The 25666-nt window shown below is 43.2% G+C and overlaps 1 protein-coding gene and 1 long non-coding RNA gene across 5 annotated transcripts in view; one reads left to right on the forward strand and one right to left on the reverse strand.

Annotated features, from left to right (window-relative positions):
* Positions 1–1557: 1557 nt before the first annotated feature.
* Positions 1558–25666, reverse strand: part of GLI3 (GLI family zinc finger 3) — a 217507-nt gene continuing 193398 nt past the window's right edge. For all 4 annotated transcript variants that reach the window (XM_005014945.6, XM_027451340.3, XM_027451339.3 and 1 more), the window contains 5 exons: positions 18001–18150; positions 17240–17404; positions 13047–13337; positions 9476–9803; positions 1558–8307 (listed from right to left, as the gene is read on the reverse strand). In XM_005014945.6, the coding sequence (XP_005015002.1) occupies positions 6017–8307; positions 9476–9803; positions 13047–13337; positions 17240–17404; positions 18001–18150 (3225 nt within the window). In that variant the 3' untranslated portion in view covers positions 1558–6016. The remainder of the gene's footprint in view (positions 8308–9475; positions 9804–13046; positions 13338–17239; positions 17405–18000; positions 18151–25666) is intronic.
* On the forward strand, positions 8031–22289 carry LOC140001550 (uncharacterized). The gene is made up of 3 exons (XR_011806845.1): positions 8031–8133; positions 20572–20699; positions 21691–22289. It is a non-coding gene; the product is annotated as an uncharacterized lncRNA (long non-coding RNA).

Here is a 25666-nt window from a genome sequence, read left to right on the forward strand (position 1 = left end):
ACTTGGCATGACGCCGAGCTGTATCATATCAAGTCACAGCTCTTCCTGTGCCTGCACGGGCACATCTTTACTGTTTAGTGTGTCAGATGTGAGAGGCCCTCATCTCCAAGTGGGTCAGACTGATGGATGTTGTGCACAGGGCTGGACCATTCAGGTCTTCTGCTTGGGCTTCCACTTGAGCAGCTGAAGGGCTGGTAGGTGCTGTCAGCTGCCCTTCTGCTCAATGGCCAGCACAAGGCAGGCCTGAATGATGTTTTCACAAAGAGCTGCTGTCAACAGGGGACTGGTCAGGCTCAGAAACACCATGCTTACCCCTGCAGTCAGCACAGAGCCCTTGACTGCTCCGTCATGTCCTTATCTGAGGCTTGCCTCCCTCTGCCGCAGGGCAGCAGGCCTCAGGGGGCTGGCAGCTGTGAGCACCACAGCACCCACCGTGCCAGCCAACCATGCTGGTGGGGAGAGTCACCACCACACTCTGGGAGGATTTTGGGTGGTAGAACATCAGAGGAGGCCACCACCAACCCCCTGTCCTGCCACAAGGTCTCTTTGAACAGCTACTCCTGCTGTGAGGCCTCTCCTGTCTCTCTTGCCTCTCAGCTGGACATGCAACACCTCTCCTTGCTGCCCTTTCTCCCTCCCAAACTTTAAGCTCTGTACTAAATTACAAAAGCTTAATAATGGCCAAACAGTGTATGTGGGGGGGAGGGGAAGTTAACATGAAATAAAAACAAATATTTACGGATACATGCCTTTACCGCAAAAATGGTTGAAGTATTTAGGCCAAGGCAGGATGCTGCACACTGAGTGGACCAGACCAGGTCTTGCCAAGATACAGTAACTGAAAGAGAAGTCTTGAAATGAGAATGGCTCAGTCACATTAAAACAAAGCTTCCCTCACAACTTCTATAGCTTTTGCCCCAGCTAACTTGATCTCACTCTCTGTGCATGTGTGCTATGTACAAGCCCATGACTGCTACCCTCAACAGTAACACTCACTAAATCTGTCCAAAATCCCAGCTTTGAAGAAGACATGCAGGCCACCCAACGATCCACCACAGTGGCCATGTACAGACGAACCCAGCCACATCAGCATCTCTTCCCCTGCCCTGTGCTGCTTTGTGGGTGGCCGAGCCTTTGGGAGAGACGCTTGGTGAATGAGGTAAGAAAATGCAGCCCCAGTATAGCAGGACAGAGTCTAACGCAGTGTGGGTTTGACCTCTGAAATGCTTTCTCCTGTGGTGGAGGGTTAACCAGGTTGGTTCCTCCCCTCCTTTCAAAAATTGTATCTATCTGTGCGACACTGTAGTTTCATGTGTTGCTGTGTCCGGCACCCCCACAGCCATTTTTCTTTAAAGGGTAGGTAAACGCCCTGTTTTGATTCCCCGTCGGTTTTTAAAATGTGAATGAAATGAAGCAATCATCTGGGAAGCACAAACAGAAAACCGAGCGGACATCAGTGGAACCGATACATGCACTGATTGCAACCAGGCTCTCCAGTGAAATTAAAAACTAACTCCCTCCCCCAAGGAGATATTTTAAAAGCTGAAAGCTAAGAACTTAAGTACAAAGGCTTTTGTGTTTTTATTGACATTGTAAGAAACATTTTTTTCTTTGTTACAAAAGAGCTAAGTGGTTCTGAAAGCAGAAGTACAGTTTATATGTACACAGTGCTACAGACCCTTCAGATCAACCTAAGGCTCGAGAAACATCAGATCATAACTGCAGGTTTATCAAATGAAGACCACTAAGGCCTGTTACAGCCGAACACTATTCCTACTGTACGTAAATGTATTTACAGATTTTTTTTTTAAAAAAAGGATTACAAGCTTTATAAAAAAAAAAAAAGAACTAAAAAAAAAAGTGAAAAAGAAACACATTTTTATGTTACACATCTGCAGAACTGACAACAGTAACTTTTCAATAGAAGACGTTCTATCAATCCAAGGACAATAACACGTGATACCAGAGGTTTACAAGACACTTCAGACACTATTAACAGTGGTATGTGCTATTAGCTGAATAGAGAGTACAGCCTCCTTGTGAAAATTTGGCAACGTATCTTGGTCCCTCTCTGTTAGAAGATAACACAAAATAAGGCACATACATTGCGAGAATATAAACACTGCTGTTCAGAAGGGCGAGCCATTGCGCAACGCGTGTGGGCGAGCCGACAGGCCATTTCATCGAGAGAGGGAGGGGAGGGAAGAATGACTGGAAGCAAGAAAGCAAGCCAGCATTTTAATGCACGTACCATTTGGGACCGTTCTCCTAGGAGAGAATAACATTATCTGCTGTGTGGATGCACTAGGCCATCGTACTTACCAGCAAACCTGCTCTGGAAGCCCACTGACTTCTCTGCAAAAATACCTTTCCTTATAGATGAGCTCTCCCTGGTGGCTCCCACTTTGTGGAAAGCAAAAATGCCTGGAAAAATGTGAGTGAGGTGGATGTGCCCAAGGCCAAGAGTAATGGATCTGGAAGATCCCCACATAGCTATTAGAAGAAAGGGGGATTTCAAGTCAGTCTGTGCCCACTGTAATGCTTTAAAAAATAGGAAAAATCCCCCACCCCCCCCCAAAAAAAAAACAAGAGTGAAAATCTGCATTTTCTAGGTGAGTGGTGGGCTTCTAACTGCCATGGTAATGCCACTTGATGTGCCAGACACATAAAGGCAAGCTCCAGCTCTGTAACTGGAAGAAGAGTAGTAGAACTGTGCTAGTAAACCTGAGCGTGATGTCAGTGAGACTTCCTCCAGACTAACACACATCCAGAAGGTGGTTAACGACTTAAAACTGGTCTCAAACCTAATAGTGCCAGGCTCTCTCAGTCTACTCTATCAAAACAAAACCAAAACCCAAGATAGCTGGCCTAGGATGTATTGATACCTGCTCAAGTATCAAAACAACATCTTCAGCATCAAACAGAAAAGCACGAGAAGATACTATAAGCTGAGAAGTGATACCTTTACATATGAAAAGTGGCACATATGCTTACGGTGAAAATGATAAAGCATTTGTACAAACTCTCTGGGGATATGGTGGAGTCTCTGTTTCTTTGACATCTCCAAATGAAAACTGGATGTCTTTCTGGAACGTGTGGTTTAGGCCAAGACACACTGTTGGCCAGAGACAGGGGTAAGTGAGTGACAAAGGTTTGTCAAATCCAGGAAGGCAAATTAGCTACTCAAACAATCCCTTTTAGCCCTAAGCAATGGGAATGGATCCTTCTAAGCTCTGATGGATCACATGTGTTAATAGCTTCCCAGCTTCAACTGCACTAGTAAATACAATTATGAACTGGAAAATTGAGTTTAAAAAAAAAAAAAAAAAAAAGTTTTCTTTTTTAATGTATTGGCTCTATAACAATAAAAGGCTTCTCTCCCAAGCCACCTACTCCCAGTCATAAGTCTCCTTGTTGAAATTGTTTATAAACATGTAATTGATGGCTTAATAAACAGCCAGCGATTGGTTACCGAGAACCATCTGAAATACTTCCAGCTGATGAGAGCACAGCCTTTCCTAATGTCTATAATGCTGTTTCTCAGCAGGGGTGTGTGCTGCAAGGTAAAATGTGGCTGCTGAAGCACCCCTCCAGCCAAACAACCATTTGCCATGCTGAGCTCTGCCCCATTCCCAGTTGCAGGCTGGGGACCTCTACAGAAGGGCCGTCCAAGCTGATGATGGGCAGGAAGGTCACGAGGGGAACCAGCAATGGGCAAAGAGCACAGAGGGAAGGTATACACGTTCATAATGCAGATAAGGGAAGAAATCCTTGCCAAAGATATGGAGAAAGACAGGAGTGGACTGCTGATAAAAGTTGTAGAATATCGAGGGATTTTTTTTATTTATTTGTATTGATCGCTGACATTCCAGCTCACTTTTAGTACATGCTGTGATAAGCCCAAATACGGTTCCAGCACTAGATTTCCATGATGTTTTCTTTCTGATTTACAGCTTCTTCCTCTGATTTTAACAGCTGTTAATAAATCTACGTTATCAGACAGCTTCACTTAGGTTGCATTCCTACACATTTCTCAAATTCTATGCCCTGAACAAACTGGCATTTTACCCTTTCTTTCCAGTCAAAAAATGAGTACTACGGCCTTCTAGGCTGTAGGTGTCACCTTCAGGTGCTATTCCTAATTCTGACCAGGCTAATAGGTATCTGTAGTCCAAAACAGACCAAAATACCCTTCCTCATTATAAGTCTACAACTCCCTACATACACCAGATCCATGAATGTAAGTGCCAGCACCATTTGCATCCCCTAGCAGGATTTAAATATGAGGTCTTAACTGAGAAGACTGTGAGGGCTGGACTTCAGTGCAGCTTCTAGCAATGGGTGAATTTAAACCTTGCTCTTGTCCAGGTCCTCCATCCCAACCTATTTACTCAGGAGCACGGTGGCACAACTCAGGGGCACAACACAGATAAAAAAGTGCTACTAGAGATGGCTGTCACAGAGCAAATTCCATCCACCTTTATCAGGGAATAACTTCACGACCACAGGGCATTAAGTCCAATGTTTGCTGGTTTAGCTGAGCATAGGCACTGACTCAAAGTGAAATGCACATTACTTTCACCAAGTGTAGACAACTGGTTTGGTATTTTTAAGTTTTGATGAGTTACCAGACAAACTTGCCGTTCAGCTTGTTTCTTTGCTATTTTTAATGGCAGTTTAAATCTTCTAATTTTGAAAGGCCTGGATACACTGGAAAAATATTCAAGATTATCAGATTGCTTGTAATCACTTTGACTTACTTGGCTAGTCTGAGAACAGGGCTATTATTTTTCTGTTGGTTTTACATGCCAAGACCACGATGCCTTTGAAGCTGTAACTGTGTATTATGTCAATGGACATTTACTTATTTTAAAACACATGATCCATCTATGAAGCTGTATGTGCTAGAAGCGATGTACAAGACAATTCTTTTGGCAAAGGAATAGCTGCTACGAATGAGAACTAGCGGCTCAGTACATTATGTTTCAACAATTTGTATTTAAAAACAAACCAACAAACAAAAAAGAACTCCCAGCATGGAATACTGGAGTTTCATTATTTCATTATATGAAATAATCCATGATGAGATCCTGAACATCTCTCCACCAATGTAGTGTGCAAAGAAGGGATTACAGACTACCCAAAATACAGAACAGGCGTGTAATTTTACTATCCAGTCATTTAAAAAAGAGAAAGATTTAAAAAAAAAAAAAAAAAAAAAAGAAAGAAAGAGTTGTACTAAGAATAGCTTTCTGGTCCTCTCCCTCCTCTGAAATGGGTTAAGCGCACACGACACAATCTGAGTATCATTGTGCGAGGCAGTGACATCTATCTATATGCGTGTTTACAAAAACCTTAAACATTTGCTAGGGATCAAAGGGCTGATGGTTTTAAATTTCTTATTTGCTTGAACCTCATATTTCATGTGCTCCTCAAACTACAGCTCAGGGGTACCATGGCAGTGCATGTCTAAATTGTTTGTCCACCTCAGTGTGATGTATCCAATGCATCCGGAGGGGATTTCCTCACTTCATGTTCACTTTACATTGTGCCAGGTTATTTTGTGCCTATATGTATAGGGGAGAAATTGCAACAGTTTAAAAAGTCAAGTTTCTTTTGTGGAACAGAAAATTAAGTCGTTTCATCAGATCTTTCTTTAAAAAAATAAAGAAACAAAACAAAAACATGCACATCACACTTTTACATTGGTTTACAGTTAAAAAAAAAAAAGAAAAAGGAAGCGTACAGACATTCAAAAAGGGAGCAAGAGAGAGAGGCGAGAGAGAGGTGGGGGAATGGGTGTAGCAATACTGATTCAAAACTGAAATGGAAGACAGTTTCTCCCTAGAACACTTTAGGGTTTTCAGAGTCCTTATTCCATAAAAGGAATATACTTGAAACACATCCCATTTAGGTGAGATGAGATTGCTAAAATACATACACAACTAAAAAATATGAGTCTTTTTTCATCTGTTATCTCCAAAGGTTTTTTTTGTTTTGTTTTTGTTTTTCATGTCTATTGCATAACAGCAAGAAACTTGCTTTCTTCTGCAAGTGAGGTCAACAAAGAACTCATGTCCCCAATAGCCATGTTGGTTGTGCTTACGGGCATAGCTGGGAATGTAAGAGACGCTCGGGGAGTGGTGAGGCGTGAGGAATTGCGGGAGAGATTCTGAATGATGCTCGGGCTCAAGGCTCCTGAAATTAAGCTGACATGGTCCCCATCATCTATGATAGCATCAAAATCAATCTGCACACCCTCTAGGCTGTTGTTGTCAAGGCTGTCAACTGTGCTTGATACTTGGTTAGCCCCCGGGGAAAGAAGCTCGGATGAGTTTGCAGTATCAGTCCCCTGCAGCAGGCAGTTAGCTTCTGAAACAAAGAAAGAACCTGTTTTCATAGCTTGGTGGCTAAAGCCCGTGGTTTGGTCATATAACTGACCAGAGTAATTCTGCATGTTAGAGCAGAACTGCTGTGATTGACCTTGCATCTCCATCTTAACGGTGTTTACCCTGTACGTCTGGTTGCCATCACTTACATGTCCTTGCTGTTGTGTCAGGTTGTTCCTCAATGCATTTTGCCGTCTGTTGCCACTGTAATTGGCACATGGTTGATAACTCTTGGACACCAACGAACCTGAAGGCTGGCTACCAATGGTGTGAGATACCGGCGGACAACTCTGTGGCCCTTGATAAAGGCTGCTTTGTGAGGTAGGACTAACCTGCCCTAGCATCATCTGATCAGATTGATTGACTCCCTGGTAATGAATTCCATCTCCAACTGGTTGGCTTTGCAAATATTCCTGCTCCATTATATTCCTGTTGTGCAATCCATTTGCCATACTGGTGGCTTGATCACTGGAAGCCATGGGATGTCCAAAGTTTTGCTGGTTCCCATTCACTGGCATGGTGCCGCTTCTCAGCTTCTGCCCTTGAATTGCCATGCCACAGGAATTGTCCATTGCCCCAGAAATCATTGGTTGCCTGCTGATGCTTTCACTGTAAGGCTTACTGAGCTGCATGCCGAAAGAATTACTGGCTCCGCTGCCAAGGACCGTGTTCTGCTGTAAACCATAGGAAGCGTTGTTTTCCATCAGGTTCTGATAGCCGTTTTGCTGGGCCACGTTGCTTCTCTCCGGGTTCTGCTGCTGAACCATCATATTGTTATACAGTCCGAAGGCCCGAGTCTGCTGCACTGCTGAGCGCTGACCACATTTCAGTTTTGAAGGAGATAAGTCAGAACTTCCTGAGCTTACTTCATTCCACTGAATGGGCAAGTCGCTCTTGTCCGCCTCGGAGCTGGCAGGTTGACTGCTCGTTGGAGGGGCTTGGTCAAAGTTGTTGGGATTGTTATTTCCTAACACTGCGCCGTGATGCATTTTGTTGCTGTCTAGGACATTATTCAACAGGTGGTCGTACATGCCCTGGTTCTGGGAATTCAGATACTGAACCACATCATCTGGCAGCAGATCCTCATCATTCAAACTGCCACCCGCTTCCATGGTAGCAGCCTCCAGGGCGACGTTCTCACTGATGCTCGGAGGACAGGGGGAGCTGAAGCCACGGAAGATGCCACCCTCAGAACGGGTATAATTCTGCAGAACGAGGTTGCGCTTTTCCATGGATGGAGGCAAAGCAGGAGGGTTAAAGCTGTTAAGGCTGTTGAAACGCTGGACTCTAGGGACAGAGAGGTTATCGGAGACCATTCTTAGTGGATCACTGGCTCTCCTTGTCCCATTTCCTAGAGCATCATGAGACAAAAAATGCCTCCTGCTGTAACCATTTGCCCCACCATCACTACATCTTCGAGGGGCATTCACTGGAGGCAGGGGAGATACTCCGGATTCCCTGCAGTCACCCAAGAGTGCCATCCTTGTTTTGAGGCTCATCCTCTCCATGTTAGGCAGTGGAGTTGGTGGGGGTCCACCAGTAGCTGCTGCATATTTAGCTTTCAGCCTGTATTGCTGGGCCGGGGTGAGGCTGAGAAGGCTTGGTAGGTCATCACACTGGCTCGCTTCACTGGAGCGCCGGGAGGCATCCGTCGAGATGGGGTCATACGAGTCCGCAACACTCACATTCTGTGGTCTTCCCTCAGCCTGCGAGGCATCGCTGGACCTCCGGCTGGAGAAGCAAGGTGAGATTCCAGAGGACCTGCGGCTGCTCAAGTAGGCTGAACTGATTGTGCTCGTATTGCTGTCCCTCCTGTTCAGCATGTTCAACACAGTGATGTCCGTACTTGAAAGTTCGTTCCTGTTCGGCAGAATAGTCATGGATCCTCCGACACTGCAGCTGCTGTTTGATTGGGTACCTGGGGGCAAAATTCACAGTTAAACAAACAGGCATTACCCCAAAACTGGTACAGAAAACACCCAGTAAAGAAGTAAGGGGAGTACAGAGGGAATGTCTACATCATCATAGCAGTGATCTTTATTGAAAGAAGTAGGGATAAAAACTGTGTCCTTAGGTTAAAAGCTAATTTAGAGACTCAATGGTAACATTTCAGTGTGAATCCCAGCACAAAATTTATAGGCCATAGCCACAAACTGTCATCAGCTGGTGTAGTCCTCTGGCTTGCAGTGCAACTATGCTGACTGATGTGCCAGAAGGACACATTTGTAAGACAGCTTTTTATAGGCAAAATATAATTGAACAGGCATTTGCATGGAATGGCAAAATATACAAATTGGAGGCTATTCAAGGTCATTTCTAAGACTTCTTGAAATGTTCTTGAAATAACTCCTAACAACTGCAAAACATCTTTGCTGGTTTCCTTGTTTTGTTTTGTTTTTAAGTAAACAGAATGCATTTCTTAATTTTACATAGTTTTTTTCTGACTGAATGTGTTTCAGAAAACCTGGGCAGTCATTGCTGGGTAGAAAGCAGAAACCTACAGGTATGTCACAGGCAATGTAGAGGCAGCAGGGACATATGTTTTAGCAACGAGCACCAGCTCATACAAAAACAGCTATGGATCTTCAGGGTCACCTTGCTCCCATTCATGCATATTTCCCTTTAGTAGCAGTAGTATCTGTACATATGATTACTTGTATGTGTGGAAGCAGTTTAAAGGGCAGTCCAGTGCATGCGCACAAAGAGCGTCTTTTTAAGGTTTTGTCTGCAAGAATTCCATACAATGAACTGGTAGACATTTAATTCATCTGCCTTGCCTAAAAATAAGACAGGATTATGCTGATCTTAGGTCCAAACCTTTAACTGTAGAGAATATTTCACATGTGATACATGGCTCTCCTGCTGGTCTCCCCTTCTATAAAACATGGGACTATCGGTCGTCCCTCAGGGTTGGTAGCAGGACTTGTAACGAGGGGATAAACAAAAAGTGATCAATTTACGGATTATTCTCACAGCTTCTGAATTTCATAAACTGTGCTAGTCTTTTACAAAGGCTGCAAGATTGAGATAGCAACCAAGAAATTTAAGGACAGAAAGAGTTATCGCTCCCATTACATGAATCTCACCATTTCCTATGAGAGGCGGCAAGGTCGGGGCTTTGGAAGGTGGAACGGGGTTCAGTCTTGGAAGCACTCCGTTAACTTGTTTCAACCTTTCGAATTTCACTTGCTCCATCCATTTGGTCCCTGTCATATTCCTCCTGGCCTGTAAGCCAAGTGCTGTGGTGGCTGTGGAAATGGTAGAGTCCATGATTGGGGTTTCATCGATGACACTGAGGTCTCCTACACTACCGCCACCGGTCAGAGTAAGCTCGATCCCATTGTTGGAATAGTTGCTGATGGGGGACTGTTCGCTGCTGCATGTAGACTGACCACCAGGGCTTGGCTGAGATGTCTGTTGGAGTGCAAGAAGAAACACAAGAACGTGGGGATTAAGCAGACAGTGTTAACAGGGTACTTGCAACAAATGTGTATCTGAATGGAGCCAAAGAATACCAAATGTAAAGAAAAGTTTAGCATTAAATGATGACAGCAGTCGTTCATTAGGAGGCTTTCTAGAATACTGACTTTAACTGCAATGAATGCCATTGCAAAACTTGAGACTAAAATCCACTTTAATATCTTGCTGACAGTATATATTATATCAACATGAGCCATTTATGTCAGTTATTCCCATAATTGGGAATTATATCACTTCATACCATTCATGAGCATGCATGTATGCATACTCATGTTTTGGGTATGCACTGTTCCCAATGGAAACTGCAGGTCAATAAACCAGATCATAATTCAGCCACGTTATGAGGTCTAATTTGCAAAGCTAGGCTTGCAGCAAACAAACAAACAAGATTCCAACAGCACTGGAATTTGTTTTTTGCCTTTTTTTTTTTTTTTAATTAGACTTGTGGCTAAAGAACGTAAGTATTTTCCAAGCTTAAGGCTCATTGTTACAAGCAGTGGTTGGCCAGAAATGTTGGCGTGTAATAAAACAGGGACAGAGCATCAGTGCAAAAATACTGTATCATATTATCAGCGTCCTGAAGGACCCTAGCAGCATGCTCTAAATTATTTCATCTCTGCCCTGTATCAAGAAGGTGATGATCCACAGAATCAAATCCTTTGTTTCATTAGAATCTTCTAAGTACACAGTACAGCCTGCTATCTATGGGAATATAAATCTGCTGCAATAGTTTCTTCTTTCTTAACAGTGTTCCCTGCTGATGTAGAAGGATTCCTGGGGAAGTACAAGCTTGATTTATTTTTTATACTCATAAGGTTCTTGTAAAAGAATGGGAAAATTCCTCTAACAAACTGAAATACTAAGGCAAATAGACTGACAAACAAAACAGACAGCAAGACAGACAGAAGTCTCTGGAAGCAGCATCTTACTGTAGCTTGTATCACTGTGACCACAAATCTATGCATGCAGTTACTATTTCGCTCCCAAGAACAGTTTCATGTTAATATTTAATGTTTTTCAGCTTTTTTTTGTTGCTTTATTTTGTTTTGTTTTTGACCAGCCTGTGATTTTTATGAATACTCTTACCAAAAAATGCTAGCTAGCATTTCTGAGGTAGCAGTGACGGCTCTCTCTTTTAACATCAGTGAATGAAGACAGAGAGGCATGGCAATACTCTAGTTTCATATGCCCCTGAGGAGTCCATTCAGATGCAATAAGTATTTTATTATTTCTAACTTGAACGATGATACTTAGAATTTACGAGGCCACACTGAGCAAGTTGATTTCCAAATGCTGGCCATGGCAGATTTGGTGACAAGAATAGAAGCAACTGTTATTACACAGAAGAGAGCTTACGCTTCTGGACAATAGCTCCGTGCCATATGGAAGAAGAGCACTAATGGTTAGAAGCTTGTTCTTGTAGCCACGTGTCAAGATCACAGTGAGGTAGGCTACAGAAGTAAGAACAGCATTATGGGAAACATATACTTCTAGGTGTGCAACAAGAAAAAGAAAAAAAAAGCAAAAAAACCTATTTCATCTAGAGGGGAAGGTTCAAAGACATTTCTGAAGACATTTCACCAATATAAGTCAGATTTTTCACATGTCAAGTGTTGCAAAATGCTCACAGCACATTACATTTGGGAATGAGTTTGATGGATTGCACATTACTAAATAAATGAATGATTGGACAACAGGCAGAAGGATAAAATAAAGACATAAATAATGTTGCAATAAGAAAAACAGCAGAAAAGTTTAAATGCCCTCACCTTATTACCCACTGTCCTTAGGAAGTTAGAACAAGACATTTAAGAGCATTAGACAGAAAAGACATCGGATTAGTTAAAAAACAGAAAGCATATCTCAATTCATATATGCAGTAAAAAACAGGAAACACAGGATTGTTTTTAGAAGATACTTTTCAGTGAGAAATATCAAACACTATGCAAGTAATCAGAACTAATATCCCTCTGACGCAAGTTTTATTCATATTGAAACCATCTATATTCAACAGCTCAATATACCTCAATAATGCTATGGATTTAGGTAACTAGGCAAGAGGTGAATGGGTTTTGTTCCTTTGTAATCTAAGGTAGCTATCACCAAAGAGAGCAGAGGGTCTCCTTGGGACTTCACAGGGAGTTAACTCTGTGTTCTTGTAAGTTTATGAGTTCGGGATTAATATTCCACCGTTTGGGCATAAGCCTTTGGCACAACATAGCAGTAACTTGTATTTCAGTGAGTAATCATTTTGAATTACAGCACGAAGGTTAACCATATGAGCAGCTTTTGGAGGCCTCATAGGTGTAGTGCCCAAGGGTTGATCCAGATGAATTGTGGACCCAGACATGGAAAAGGATGGAGGGACTGCCTTTACTAGTTTTAACCATTGTGGACAAGATGGTCCACAGAATGCAGGCAGATGAAAGAAGAGCTTCTTAATTTAATTTAGCATGTCAGAAAATGGAATAAATATTACCCAGAAGCTCTAAGAAGAGCAATACGGTCCTTTCAACATTCAACTACTAATTCAATTTAATTTACTTAAATTAGACTAATTTGGTCAAGTTAGATTAAATATCACATTAACATAAGAGGCCACATCATAACAGAGATCAAATATTATCAAAATATCTCTTCCTGCTGTTAAAGATATTCACCTTATCCCGTTTGCAGTTTGATACAGTTTGTTAAGACTTGACAACCTCAAGCCCGTAAAATCTGATTCTTTCTCCAGGTTCTCCATAGTTACCATTGTCAACATTATCACTGTAGTATTTTGAACTGAGTTTTATTTGTGCTCTGGTTTTGAGCCTGCAGCATTCACATTCTCTAACTGTCTTCTGTAAACAGGAGAGTGGAAAAAAACTGCCTTTTTAAAATGAAAGCTATGATTTTCTCATAATATGCTGATTCCAGAAGATGGAGTTTTAAGAGAAACAATTATTGTGAGAGTTGCCAGCACTGCACTTACTGCATATTGCACAGACTAGATGTAATCTTTTTATTTGCTATTTCTTAGGCTTTAAAAACATTTTACAATGTAAACGAAAAGGAAAACCTCACAAAACCCAACCTTGTGAGCTAGAGTTTATGGGTTTGAGCATTTCATAAAGGGATTATTAAGCTGTTACAAAGAGAGAAAGGACAAAGGGAATGGCACGGTGTATTGCATACCATTGGTTTTTCTGCCTTGACCGCTTTCACTTGGAGGCATTCTTCGCGCTTTGAGGTAGTGTTGCTGAGGTCCTTCTGCTCTCCAATTGCACCCTGAGTCTGCTGGCCCGGTGATCGTGTCTGAGAGTGGCTGCCTGGGTCTCTGGGTGGCGGAGGCCTCGGGTGGATATCTCCCCGCTGCTTCTTGGTGACATGTGCCTCCGGGCCATGCACGGTCTTCACGTGTTTCCGGAGAGAACTGGGGTCTGTGTAGCGCTTTGTGCAGCCTGGGATCTTGCAAACATACGGTTTCTGCCAAGCCAGGAAAAAACACTTAAATTAGATTTAATTCCATATGGGACTCCTGAAGAACTCCTCGGAGCACAGCTGGTGCTACAGTTCTACACTTTCACAGTGAATTTGTTATCTAATTTATGGTCTCTAGAGTGACTGCATCTAGTCAAACCTATTGATTCCCCCTGGTTTTGAAGGTACTCATTAATGCTGCACAGCTTACAGAGGGCAGAGCCTCACATGATACGAACTGGCACAGCTTTGACTTACCACAGCAGCAGAGCCAAGAGAGCTATGGCAATTTATGAATTTATGAAGACTGGCCCAACTTTGAATCCTGTCCATTGCTCTCAGCAGTTCGATATCCTGTTTGCAGTACACAGAGGCAAACAATCCCCTTCAGAAGATGTTGGGACATTTGTTCAAGCAGGAGTATCTGAGGAAGAACTCCTTTCTTGGCCCCGTCAGATCACTAGTTTAAATGTCAAAGCACAGGACTCAATTCCACAAGCATTTTCACACTGCATCAATATATTCAATAGTAATATTATTGCTACTAGCATAACTAATCACTCACTTTATTTAAAACTAGCTTCCTTTGTCTATGAATTTCACTTTTTCAGTAAGCAATGTGGAGAAAAGTAAATGTACTGTCTTGTAATCTCACCAAGACTTTCTTTGTTCTTATATTATGAGAGGATTAGAAAGGAAGAGTTGAGCCCTTCCTAAACACTCTAATTGCCTCGGGAAACAAAGTATCATTCACTCACTTTTATTACTGAATTGTTTCCAAGAAACTACTATTTTTAGTCTTATTTACACTAACCCTCAAGAAAAAAAGAGATCCTCATGCAGAGTTCCTTAAAGGGGTTTTCTGTCTGTTTATACATGGCACTAGGGAGACTTTGACAAATGTGGCTTCTTAATAGCTATCTATGGCCTGAGCCTGCTTCCACTGACGTCAGTGGAAAAAAACTCCCATTGACTTGAATGGGAGCAAAAATGTCAATTGTTAGTAATGTAGAGTTGATGCTGAGCTACTGAGGCAGGTTTTCTCAAGATGCTATGGAAGCATACATCAGCTAGCTCTCTTATGGTTATGACAGATCTTCATCAAGATATCTGAGCTGCTTTTAAATCTGCTGATAGGTTACTTACAATCAAAACAGGACTGTGAGGAAGTGCTGAATTGGGTCGATGCTTTCCAGTGGCATTCACGGCAGGCCCTATATCAGTATACATTGCCTAAGATGTTAGCCCAATAACAGTGAAGGGAATTTTTCAATTGTCCTTGCTGCTGCACCTACCAGAAATGATGTGCAATAGATAACCTTTCTTGGTGACTTACTGCTTGACATGAAACAACAGGCAGCATGTCTGCAAGTTTGTGAGGATCTTATTCATCAACTGCTGTTAGACAACAAACAGATTGGTTCAGACAGTGCACAAAATGGAAGTCAGATATGGGCAAGACTTTGGTGAACATCTGTCTGTATTTTCTATATTGGTGACAATACACAAAGTAGCTGCTGGGCTTCAGTGTAGTTGTTAGGCTGCTGAGGCCACATGCTCTAAGGACAGGGCAGGTTCAGGTATGTGCAATGCTCTCTGCTTTCCTTGAGACTCAAGGGATGCTGCAGGGACCACGGCACTGTAACAAGATGAATGCTCCTAGATTCTGCCAGCCCATTTGTGACAGGCCTGACAGAAAGCTAGAGAAGGATTTTGCCGTGAAAATGAATGCAGCTGGTGTGGTTTCAGAACCATACAGTCAGCGTGGAGATATGTCCTGCCTTGCTAGAGCTTTCTGATTTAGCCTGAAGGTGAAGGCATAATACGGGACAGGTCAAGCAGAATCACAGAATCACCTAGGCTGGAAGAGACCTCCAAGATCACCAAGTCCAACCTCTGACCTAGCACTAACCAGTCCTCCACTAAACCCTATCCCTAAGCTCTACATCTAAATGTCTTTTAAAGACCTCCAGGGATGGTGACTCGACCAGTTACCCGGGCAGTCCATTCCAGTGCCTAACAACCCTTTCAGTAAAGAAGTTTTTCCTAACATCCAACTTAAACCTCCCCGGCGCAACTTTAGCCCATTCCCCCTCGTCCTGTCACTAGACACATGGGAGAATAGACCAACCCCCACCTCGCTACAGCCTCCTTTGAGGAATCTGTAGAGAGCAATAAGGTCGCCCCTGAGCCTCCTTTTCTCCAGGCTGAACAACCCCAGCTCCCTCAGCCGCTCCTCGTAGGACTTGTTCTCCAGGCCCCTCACCAGCTTCGTCACCCTTCTCTGGACCCGCTCAAGCACCTCGATGTCCTTCTTGTAGCGAGGGGCCCAAAATTGAACACAGCACTCGAGGTGCGGCCTCACCAGAGCCGAGTACAGGGGGACGATCACCTCCCTAGCCCTGCTGGTCACACTGTTTCTGATACAAGCCAGGATGCCGTTGGCCTTCTTGGCCACCTGAGCACACTGCTGGCTCATATTCAGCCGACTATCAACCATCACTCCCAGGTCCTTCTCTGCCTGGCAGCTCTCCAACCATTCATCTCCCAGCCTGTAGCTCTGCTTGGGGTTGTTGTGCCCCAGGTGCAGGACCTGGCACTTGGCCATGTTGAACTTCATGCAGTTGACCTCAGCCCATCGGTGCAGCCTATCCAGATCCTCCTGCAGAGCCTTCCTGCCCTCGAGCAGACCAACACACGCACCTAACTTGGTGTCATCTGCAAACTTACTGAGGGTGCTCTCGATCCCCTCATCCAGATCATCGATGAAGATATTAAAGAGGACCGGCCCCAGCACCGAGCCCTGGGGGACGCCACTAGTGACTGGCCTCCAACTGGATTTGACTCCATTTACCACGACTCTTTGGGCCCGGCTATCCAGCCAGTTTCTAACCCAATGAAGCGTGCACCAGTCCAAGCCAAGAGCAGACAGTTTCTTGAGAATGCTGTGGGAAATGGTGTCAAAAGCCTTACTGCAGTCAAGGTAGACCACATCCACAGCCTCTCTCACATCCACCCAGCATGTCACGTTGTCACAGGAGATCAGCAGAGACTGAACTCCCCCAAGATATGAGATTAATATGATGTAACTTGCGTAACCTGAAATGGGGCAAAAGGAACAGGGACAAAGCACCAAGATGGTGCGACTCATAAAAAGGGGTCAGCGCTAACAGGAAACACACAGAGGTGTTACACTGAGAGTTGGTGAGATGGCTGTGACTGCCACAGTGAGTTTCTCTGGAAAAGAACAAATTCCCTCCACTGCATCCCTGCTCTGTGAGGTCTTTTCAGAATAGAAAGAAAGAGTGAAATAGCCCAGGGAAGAGGGAAAATGCATAACTCAGAACTTCTATGGCAACCCAAATTTTCCAGCCTCTGCAGACTTCTCTGCTGCTACCTGTCAGCAGCTGCTGCAAAGGACTTTGCAAGATGCTGCGGAGCCTGGCTGCGCAGTCTTTGCTCCTGCTCTGCTGGAAGTGGTGAGGAGTGCAAGAGGCTGCAGCTCCTTTCCTCCCCGAGCAAGAGCTGTGGCTCGACAGCCACCAGATGTCAGCACACAACAAGGCAAGAGGACATGCTCTAGGGGCTGAATGAGCCCAGAGAGCTCCAGAGGGAAAAATGATCACAGCAAGTCAGCTTCAAACACTTCCCTGGTTAATACACATACTTAGACTCGCCTCCCTTCTACCCTCCATTCCCTCACACTTAATAAAATGACCTATAGATTCTTTAGATCCCTGTGACACTAAGATGATTGTGCTGGTAAGAGCTGTCTAATACTTATCCCCTTCAGGTTGCTAAGATTTCTATGTCTATCCTGTGTAATAAGTTGCTATGACTACATTGCAGATCTTTTTGACTCAGGATTTTTTTATTATTATTATTTTTGGTAAGCCGTGTTTACTTACCTCATTGGAATGAGTCCTGTTTTGGTGCTTGGCCCTGTCGGATGCATTGGAGAAGGCTTTGTTGCAGCCTTCGTGTTCACACACATATGGTTTCTCTCCAGTGTGAGATCTCAAGTGCGTTTTCAAGTTTTCTAGTCTGGAGTAGGCCTTCGTACACCCTTCAAACTGCAGACAAGAAGTAAGAAAAGTCTGGATTAATTTTAATATTTGGACTTGCAAGAAATGGTAAAAGCTGACCTATAAAAGTTTAGAAACTTTCCAAGCCTTTATAACCTTGCGCAATTTAGTTTTGTTTTGATTTCTTGGATTTTAAATTTACCCCTGCAAAATCCATCATATCTCAAGTTAAAATGCCTCCAGCACTATGTAAATCTTCTCTTATAGGAGAGGACAGTATTTGCATACTTCATCTAAGACAGAAATCCACTGCAAAATCACTAGGAGACTGGTGGCCAGCAATAATACCCAGATGTAGCTTTGTAAGAGAAAGTGCTTTTAAATAATTAAGCAAATTGAGCCCTGTGTAATATTGCCCCTGGGGCTTTTTTGCTCTCTAAATCTGAAGAATGGGCCAAATTATCCAGTGAATCCCCTCTCCTGAACTTCTTATCATCTGGGCCAGCTGGATAATGAAGCAGACATAGCAATCTCTTCCCCAGTAGATGCCTGGTGGACAAGAGGTCAGGACATGCAGCATCTATGCTGTTCTGCTCCCTGTATAGCCTCAGCTTCCCTTTCAAAGCCCAGAGCCCTTTACTCACAGTGCATTTGTGTGGCTTTTCCCCTGTATGTCTCCTCATGTGGACCACCAGCATATACTGGGCTTTGAATGGTTTCTGCTCCCGGGAACAGTCCAGCCATCGGCACACAAACTCTTTCTTCTCACCATGTATATGGTCATTGTTTATATGCTGTTTGGGTAGAAGATAGATCACAGATTAATAGAAATGTAACTTCATCATCGGCCTTACTGCTAATTTACATTGAAAGAGGACCAGAGGCTCAGGTGTGAACTGAGATCTTGAGGTGCCAAAAAAGTAAGATTGTCAGTACTCCAAAGAGAACACAGGGTTTAAATTACACATCACACTGGAAGTCCACTAAGGCCCATGAATTCATTTCTACTGACGTCAACAGGCTTGGGATCAGGCCTCAGGGACACAGGCTGTTAAATGGGTCCTGGATAATCTCATGCACAGCACCACTTACATGATTCACATTGAGTAATGGTTTCTTGGATGAGGGAAGCCTTAAGTGCCACTCAACACAAACAAGGATTACAAAATCAAGCCTTTAAAAAGACGTCCTCCAACCTCAAAAATCAACACCATTGTTAAACCAAGTTTCCATCAAATCTTTTAACTCACTCCCTTATTACCTGTTTTCTTTTAGTATTGGCTTAGTGTATAGATTGTGGTGGGGAAAACAAAACCCTACGTAGTCCAGTAACTAAAAACTCTGAGCACAGAAGCATCCATCAAGCCAGCTTTTGCCATTGTGAAGCATGACCTACCTGAAAGCCTCTGAGAACAACTACCCTGGGCCTGCTGACACTCATGCACATGTCATGTTTGTGGTCAGTGTAATCTATGTGAGCAGATCCAGAGTCAGCCCAGGGCTGTGTACCTTTTTACTTTTTCAGAAAAATAGCTTGCTCTGTTACCTTCATCACGATCCAGTTTGGCAGAGTATTTAAATACAGATTTAATTCTCGCTGATTGAGATTCTGAGCAGAAACAGATGGGTGAACAAAGGCCAACCTCAAGTTATTAAGGTATAACTGTTTAATTTTTTTTTGCACAACTTCAGAAAACAACAAAAGCATCCGACAGCAGGACTTTCAAAGGTGCACAAAGGCTGGAATTTCAACAGGAGCTACCTGACTCGTCCTCCCAAAGTCTCTTTGAAAAATGCTGCCTCATAGAGTTCATCATTGCTGTTTTCTACCACAACATTTTATCTGTGCCACTAGATGGCTGCATTTCTCAGCAAATGTGATTATTTTCATTAGAATATGAGAAAAGCTCCTTCCAGAGTTTTATACATGATCGTAGCACAGAGATGAAATCAGTATCAGCTCCATAAGTAGCTCGCAGAAAAAGCCAGCCATACAGAAACTCAGTAGTTCATACTGGAACAGAAAGAAAGGTAATCCCAATCTTTTCTAAGGTCCTGAAAACAATCAGAAAACCAAATAAAATCACTTATGTTCGGAATTATACAGCATCCCCATGGCAAACACATGTGCGTTGCCTGTAAAAGATGACTGCTCTTTTCTCTTTCTGAAACTTTATTATTATTTCTTAAAGTTTCTGATGGTGCACAGAGTGTATGAACAGAACAGATGTGCTGGACAAAGTACAGCATGTAATCTGCAGGGGTTTATGTTTCAAATGCCTGTCTCCGTAGTCCCTTTGCATTACGCATGCCTGTACCAAACACGTACAGATGCCCAGCGTTGTGAAATAGAACCAGAACACTAAAATTAGGTTAAAGTGTGCTCTTCTTGCTTGAAAGAAAAAGAAGTAAAGGGGCAAAACTTAATACATTCTTGGCCACTCCTTCCTGTAAATACTACAGACTGTGAGCTGTTTGGTTAAACCTACATGGCTAAGAGATATATAATATAAAATCGGGTGGATAAGACAAGTCTTTCTATTTGATAGAAAATCTTCAGAACTGGTTCAATCAGTTCACAACAGCAGTCCTCTTTACCTGTCCTGGGTGGACACACACACTGTGGATGCTCTTTCAGAGACATTCTCTTTAGGACACTTTTTGTCTCTCCAAATGAGCTTGCACCTTGCCTCCAGAAATGTAGCCTTTCTCAGTGTGAGCATCCTTTAAATCTATCCTTTCTCATGGGCAAGCTGCTCCTTTCCTCATCCCTTCTCCTGTCCAGGCTCACTGCAGCTGCTGAAAAAGCTCACCCAGGATCATGACTGAATCATCCACCTCTGTACATCGCTGCACTGTCTCATCTGTCAAGCATCTTGTGATCACCTTCACTTCACTGTGTAACTGTGTCACTCCATAGTCACCTGCTCTGCTCTCTTACCTTGTCACTCCTTTCCTGTTCCCTCTACTCTTGCTACAATCAATCCCCTCTTTGCACTGTTCCTGCTTGCTGCACTGATGCTCCAAGAGGCCTCTGAGGGCTTGCCTGCAAAGCCATCTTGTTCTCATTTAACCCCTCTGAGGATCCTCACCTTCAGGTAAAGCCCAGAAGAAATGAGCTCATTACATCATCTGCTAATCTGGGTAATTTCTATAGCTCTCACATGACCTCCGCTGCTTTTTGTCTGACCAAACCTCTCAATTGCTTTTCGCAGCGGGGCAATGTTTTAGCAGACCTACAGAAGCATCTGAATAGCCGAAGGCTGGTCTGGAAGAAGAGCCTTACTACACATGAAATGAGCACAAGTATGAGGACAACAGCAGAACTCAGCAGTGCTCTCAGGTAAGAACTGCCTTTGTTACCCTGACTGCGTAGGGCCAGATTCAAATGCCCTTGCGCACCCAAGGTGTGACTGGAAAACTGATCGGCCATCTGCTACGGACACCTAGGAAGTACTATACCGATAAAACAGGTACTAAATCTACAGTACTGGGATTTTTTTTAATGATTGTAATCTGGCAGAAAACAGTGTTCAATATTTAAAACACATTTAAAGGAAGGGGGAGGTCTCCCTGTGCAAACAACAGCAATTAGAAAAGTTCAGAAGTTTGTGAACTGTGGCATTCAGGTTCTTTGACTCAGATAATTACCTTTGGATTTTGCATGGTGTTTTTGACTCCCCAGTTCTCTATTATGAGAGGGAATGAATAGTTTTGAGCTTGTAAAACAAAGAACAGTCAGGAATAAGAGTATTATGCAAAGCAGAAGCTTTGGTACAGTACAATAAGGATTTATAGGGTTTCAATTTATAATCTGTTTGTAACCTTATTACACCCATGAAATGTCACATTCCAGGGACTAGATCAGAAGGATTTTTTTTTCTTGGTAAAATTGAATTTTGATGCAGTTTCAGGCTTTGAAAAGGATTCTCTTTTAATTTTGTAGACCCAAACCTGCAAGTTTTACTTACATTGGTAATCCTTATGACAGTAAATAGGCGCATGAAAGCCAACGATATTACTCCCTAGTGTCAGACTTGCTAATATAAGGCTCTGAAGCACCAGCTCAAAACTATTAAGAATTTCTGACCTGAAAAAAAAAAAAAAAAGCCCTGCTAAAGGCTGGTATTCTAGTAGCTATATCCCACTGCATACAGCTCTAAAAGCTGCTAAACAGGGATCATTTGCAGAATTCCAGTCACTTTCATGCCATTTCAATGCTTTTTACCAAACCTCAGTCTGTCCTTGCTGTTTTTATTTAAAGAACGCTGCTATTAACATTTGGCTACAAGGTGAACAGAGGGAGCTGACCTCTACACTGATTTTGGTTTTAGAGTGCCCTAGCTTTGTAGAAGGAAGCTCTGAGGTAGATTTCAATTCCAGAGCAAGAAAAAGCCAACAGATATATTGAAATTAAGGCTGAACTTGGTGTGACATCTCTGCTGAGGAAGCTCCAAAAACTGGCATCTGGAAGCACAACCTGCATCATTCTGGAAGCATAAATGCTTACACAGTAATAAACACTATTTTAAAAGGGAACACGCTGGAAAATACATTTTCTTACACGATCAATGCACACGCTGCATGTAACTCCATATTGCAGCAGATAATGAGATGAAATTGGAAGTGGGACCTGTAATAATCTTAGTGCTTCGCTTCCCTCCGCTATGTGGTTTCATTTTTAGAATAAAGGCAATGTATAAGCATATCCAAGTTGACTGCCTGGTACCGTTAGTTATTCAATACATAAACAAAGGCCGCATGTGCTGTCACAGTAGTCAAACAGCAGCAGGAAAGCCTGTCCTTCACACCAGTGGAATGAGCTGGAACAACAGAAAAAGAGTGATTGTCACCTGCAACTGAGATTACATCTGAAAAGGAAGTGTCATTTGAGGGATAAAGCAGAAAAAAATGGGCAATGCTGCTTTCTACCCTGAACACGCTACCCCAGAATACACTAGGAAAAAACTAGGAAGGGACCACGCTACATTGGTAAATTGAGTAAGAAGGCATCATATCAGCATTGTCAAAAATTGCTCTAATTTCAATTATACAATGACAATTTTAGGCTTTTTTAGCCTCTCAGTTATTCCCCTGTATTTTAAAAACTAAAAAGGAGGTGCTAAATAAAATAGCTCCTCGCTAAACCTCACTACTGGCTTTAAGCAGAAGAAGCACTTAAAGCATCTTCCAGCACATCTACCATCTTCCCCTGAACTGTGCTGCCAAAGAAAAGCCCTCAAACCAGCAGAGCTGCTGCCTTTGGTACGTAGGAAATGAAGAGTGAACTGTGAAGAAGCACTGCAGTGGGACAGCTGGTAAACACAGTTCATCCTGCAGCTGCATGAGGGAGCCGCAGAGCCCTCAAGCTGCACAGGGGAAATACGCAGAGACTGTGTCCAGCACTAACAGACTCAGCGGCTCTGAGGCTGGTTTGGAAGGGGATTAGTTGTCCCTGACCTGTCGGTCCCGCAGGGAACACTCCTATTTACATGTTTTGCAGAGGGGATGGAGATTTGTACAGTTAGAAACAGGAGGGGGCTTCCTGGTCATCAAGCCCACCCTGCTATGGCAAGCTCCACTGTGTGCAATCCTGTTCATGAACCCAGCAAGCTTCATCTTCTGTGCTGGTACTCTGCTCCCTCTGTCCCCAGTGGAAAGCTGCTCTAGGAACTCACTCCTCTGCTGGTTAGCAACTCATTTCTAGCTTCGATTTATTCGCGGCCAATTTATACTCATTTGTTCTTGTGCCAAAGCTACCCTTCAGCTTAAACAGCTACGTCCCTGCATGGTATTTATTTCTCTTCATAGCTCACCCCCAAGTAATCTACAGACTACACTCTCCTCTCTGCCTTCACTTGCTGGATTAAATGAACTGGTGCCCTCTGGTCTTCGCTAGGATGACCAAGTCCTTGCTCCTGGTCTCCTACCTTGCTTTGGCTCGAGGTGTGGAAGTCCCCGCGTTGTGCCTGTCACTCTGTGCCTATGTTCGTCATTGCTGCTTCCAGGACTGTGCTATCCTGTCCCACCTCAGCAGTCCGCCCAGCCCTGCTCTTCACCTCTTCTAGGCCAGAGCTCACCTCCTTGGCCAGAACAGTACGAAGTACACCAGAGCTAACCAGACCTGGCATAACAGCATTCAGACTTCCCTAACCCTGTGTAGATGTAAGTACAGATCGCTCTTTCTCTTTGGATAGTTACTTGAGACCATTTACAAAGCACCTGAAGGCCTCATACTTGTTAATTTCTCTCTCCTAACAACAAACCTTGGGAAATAGTATCTGCTACTGCAGCCACACTAGAGATGGAGACTTAAGGCTCAGGAAAAGTAAAACCTAAACTACATGCACTGAAGTATTTAGATTTCTGATTCCCACTGAAAGTAGCTGCTCCTTCCTGAGCAGTATGCATACTGTTGAGGTCCTCGACCCACACAGCTTCCTGAGATGGATGAGCAGTTGTAAAAAGAGCATCATCATTCAGCAAAGTGACAGGGCAGCACTTAAGCAAGTACCCATGCTTGCCTGCTCCCCAGGGATGCAATCCACGGCTCATCACTGCTCCTCGATACCATTTTAGGTAGTCAGGCAACTAAGAGATGACATCAGCCAGGCCTCCCTACCATCTCATTAACATCTCGATAAAGATTAACTCCATGATCCATGGCAAGATGGACAGACAAAAGCTTTGTAAAGAAGTCAGGGTATAAAGGAGGTCCTGGTGAGGCAGGAAATACCTTGCAACAATAGAAATCCCATTGTGAGGAGGCAAAAAAACTGCATCTCTGTAGAGTGAAATCCCCAGCAGACTGTTCAGACACATTCCAATCACTGCAATCGAGTCTCTTGCTAACCTCTGTGACACTCTGTTAGAACAATGCATGCATTTTAATTTCCTCTTATCTGCTGGAAAATAGGTATGGATCCCTTCTGTCCTTCCCCTACTAAAGATCATTTGCAGACACAACCAGGTTAAACAACCACAAGAGTATGCTTTTGACCTTGTGTCCTTAGGGTGGCATAAGTATTTAAGTCATTTTTAGTTCCTAAGACAGAAGAAGCACTTAAGCTGCTTTAAAGCCTTACGGTGGCATAAGTGCCTAAGCCGCTTTCAGTTCCTAAAGCCAAGTCAAAGCCATAGTTATACATGAAGAACTCAGCGTTTCTGCATAGGCACATGCCTGTGGAAAAGCTCAGATAACTATCTCCACTCCTGCTTCCTTTCCTTTGGACGCATATTCCACTAGAGTCCTTGCAGCTGTCTTGCATACTTTATAGAAGATTTAAGAAATACTCTAGTGACAGATATTTACTAATGCTAATTAGCAACATGACAATTTATACAGTCCCCCGATCTGGCCCAAAGCAGCTCAGTGCCTTGACAATCTTGACACCTTTGCTGAAACGCAATACCCACAGTTAAAATCAGCTGGATCTTTAAAGCACTGCCCAGCAATTTCCTCTGTGTATAATGAATGGACTAAACACTGTGTCTGCACACACACTGAACTCCTCACTCAGCGGTGTTTGATCTTGTCATTCAACCTCAATAATTAATTTTAAAAGTTTTCCACTACAAACAAATGAAGCCCCCTGCTCTCCCCCAAGATTTGGTCATGAATGTCAACCTCGATGTGGACTAGTGGCAGACCACAGGTCAGCAGTCAGATATTTTGGGATTACATATGAGAGAGGAGTGCGACTTATTTAATAGTACAACTAAATATGTGGCACAAGTGTTTATAACTCCAGCATGACTAGAAAGGTTTTATTCATTCCATTAAGAAAAATAATCAACTCACCAAATAAAAGAAGTTTCAGTCAAAAAGGCGTTATTTCAGAGAGTTGCAAAGGATGTGGAAAATAGGGAATATAACTTACACAGTTTAACAGACTTAATATATGAACTCTTTGTATGTGACCTAATACATAATTGCAAGGAAAAATTAGGCGTCAGCCAGCATTGCAGCTGAATTCACACTTGAAGCTCATTTATTCCTGTGCTGCTCTGGATTCCTGTCTCTGTCCCTTGAGAACTGGCAACAGCAGTCAGTGAAGAAAGAGAGGGATCAAAATTAGAAGCCTGAATCAACTGAAAAATAATGATGATTTATAACTTAAGACAGCCTGCAGAAGTAGATGGAAGGGGATGCCAGGCGCTAGAAAAAGACAGCACAGAAACCAATAGGTGGAAGAAAGGACGGAAACAGTAAGAAAAAAAAGGTAAGTGGGGAAAGGAGATTGAGAGATGGTTCCCATCTTGCACATCTGTATTCAAAGGTGGCTGCCTACACTACAAAATTATTTGGAC

This window comes from Anas platyrhynchos, chromosome 2 (assembly GCF_047663525.1).
Source record: "Anas platyrhynchos isolate ZD024472 breed Pekin duck chromosome 2, IASCAAS_PekinDuck_T2T, whole genome shotgun sequence".
In the NCBI taxonomy this organism is placed as follows: domain Eukaryota; kingdom Metazoa; phylum Chordata; class Aves; order Anseriformes; family Anatidae; genus Anas; species Anas platyrhynchos.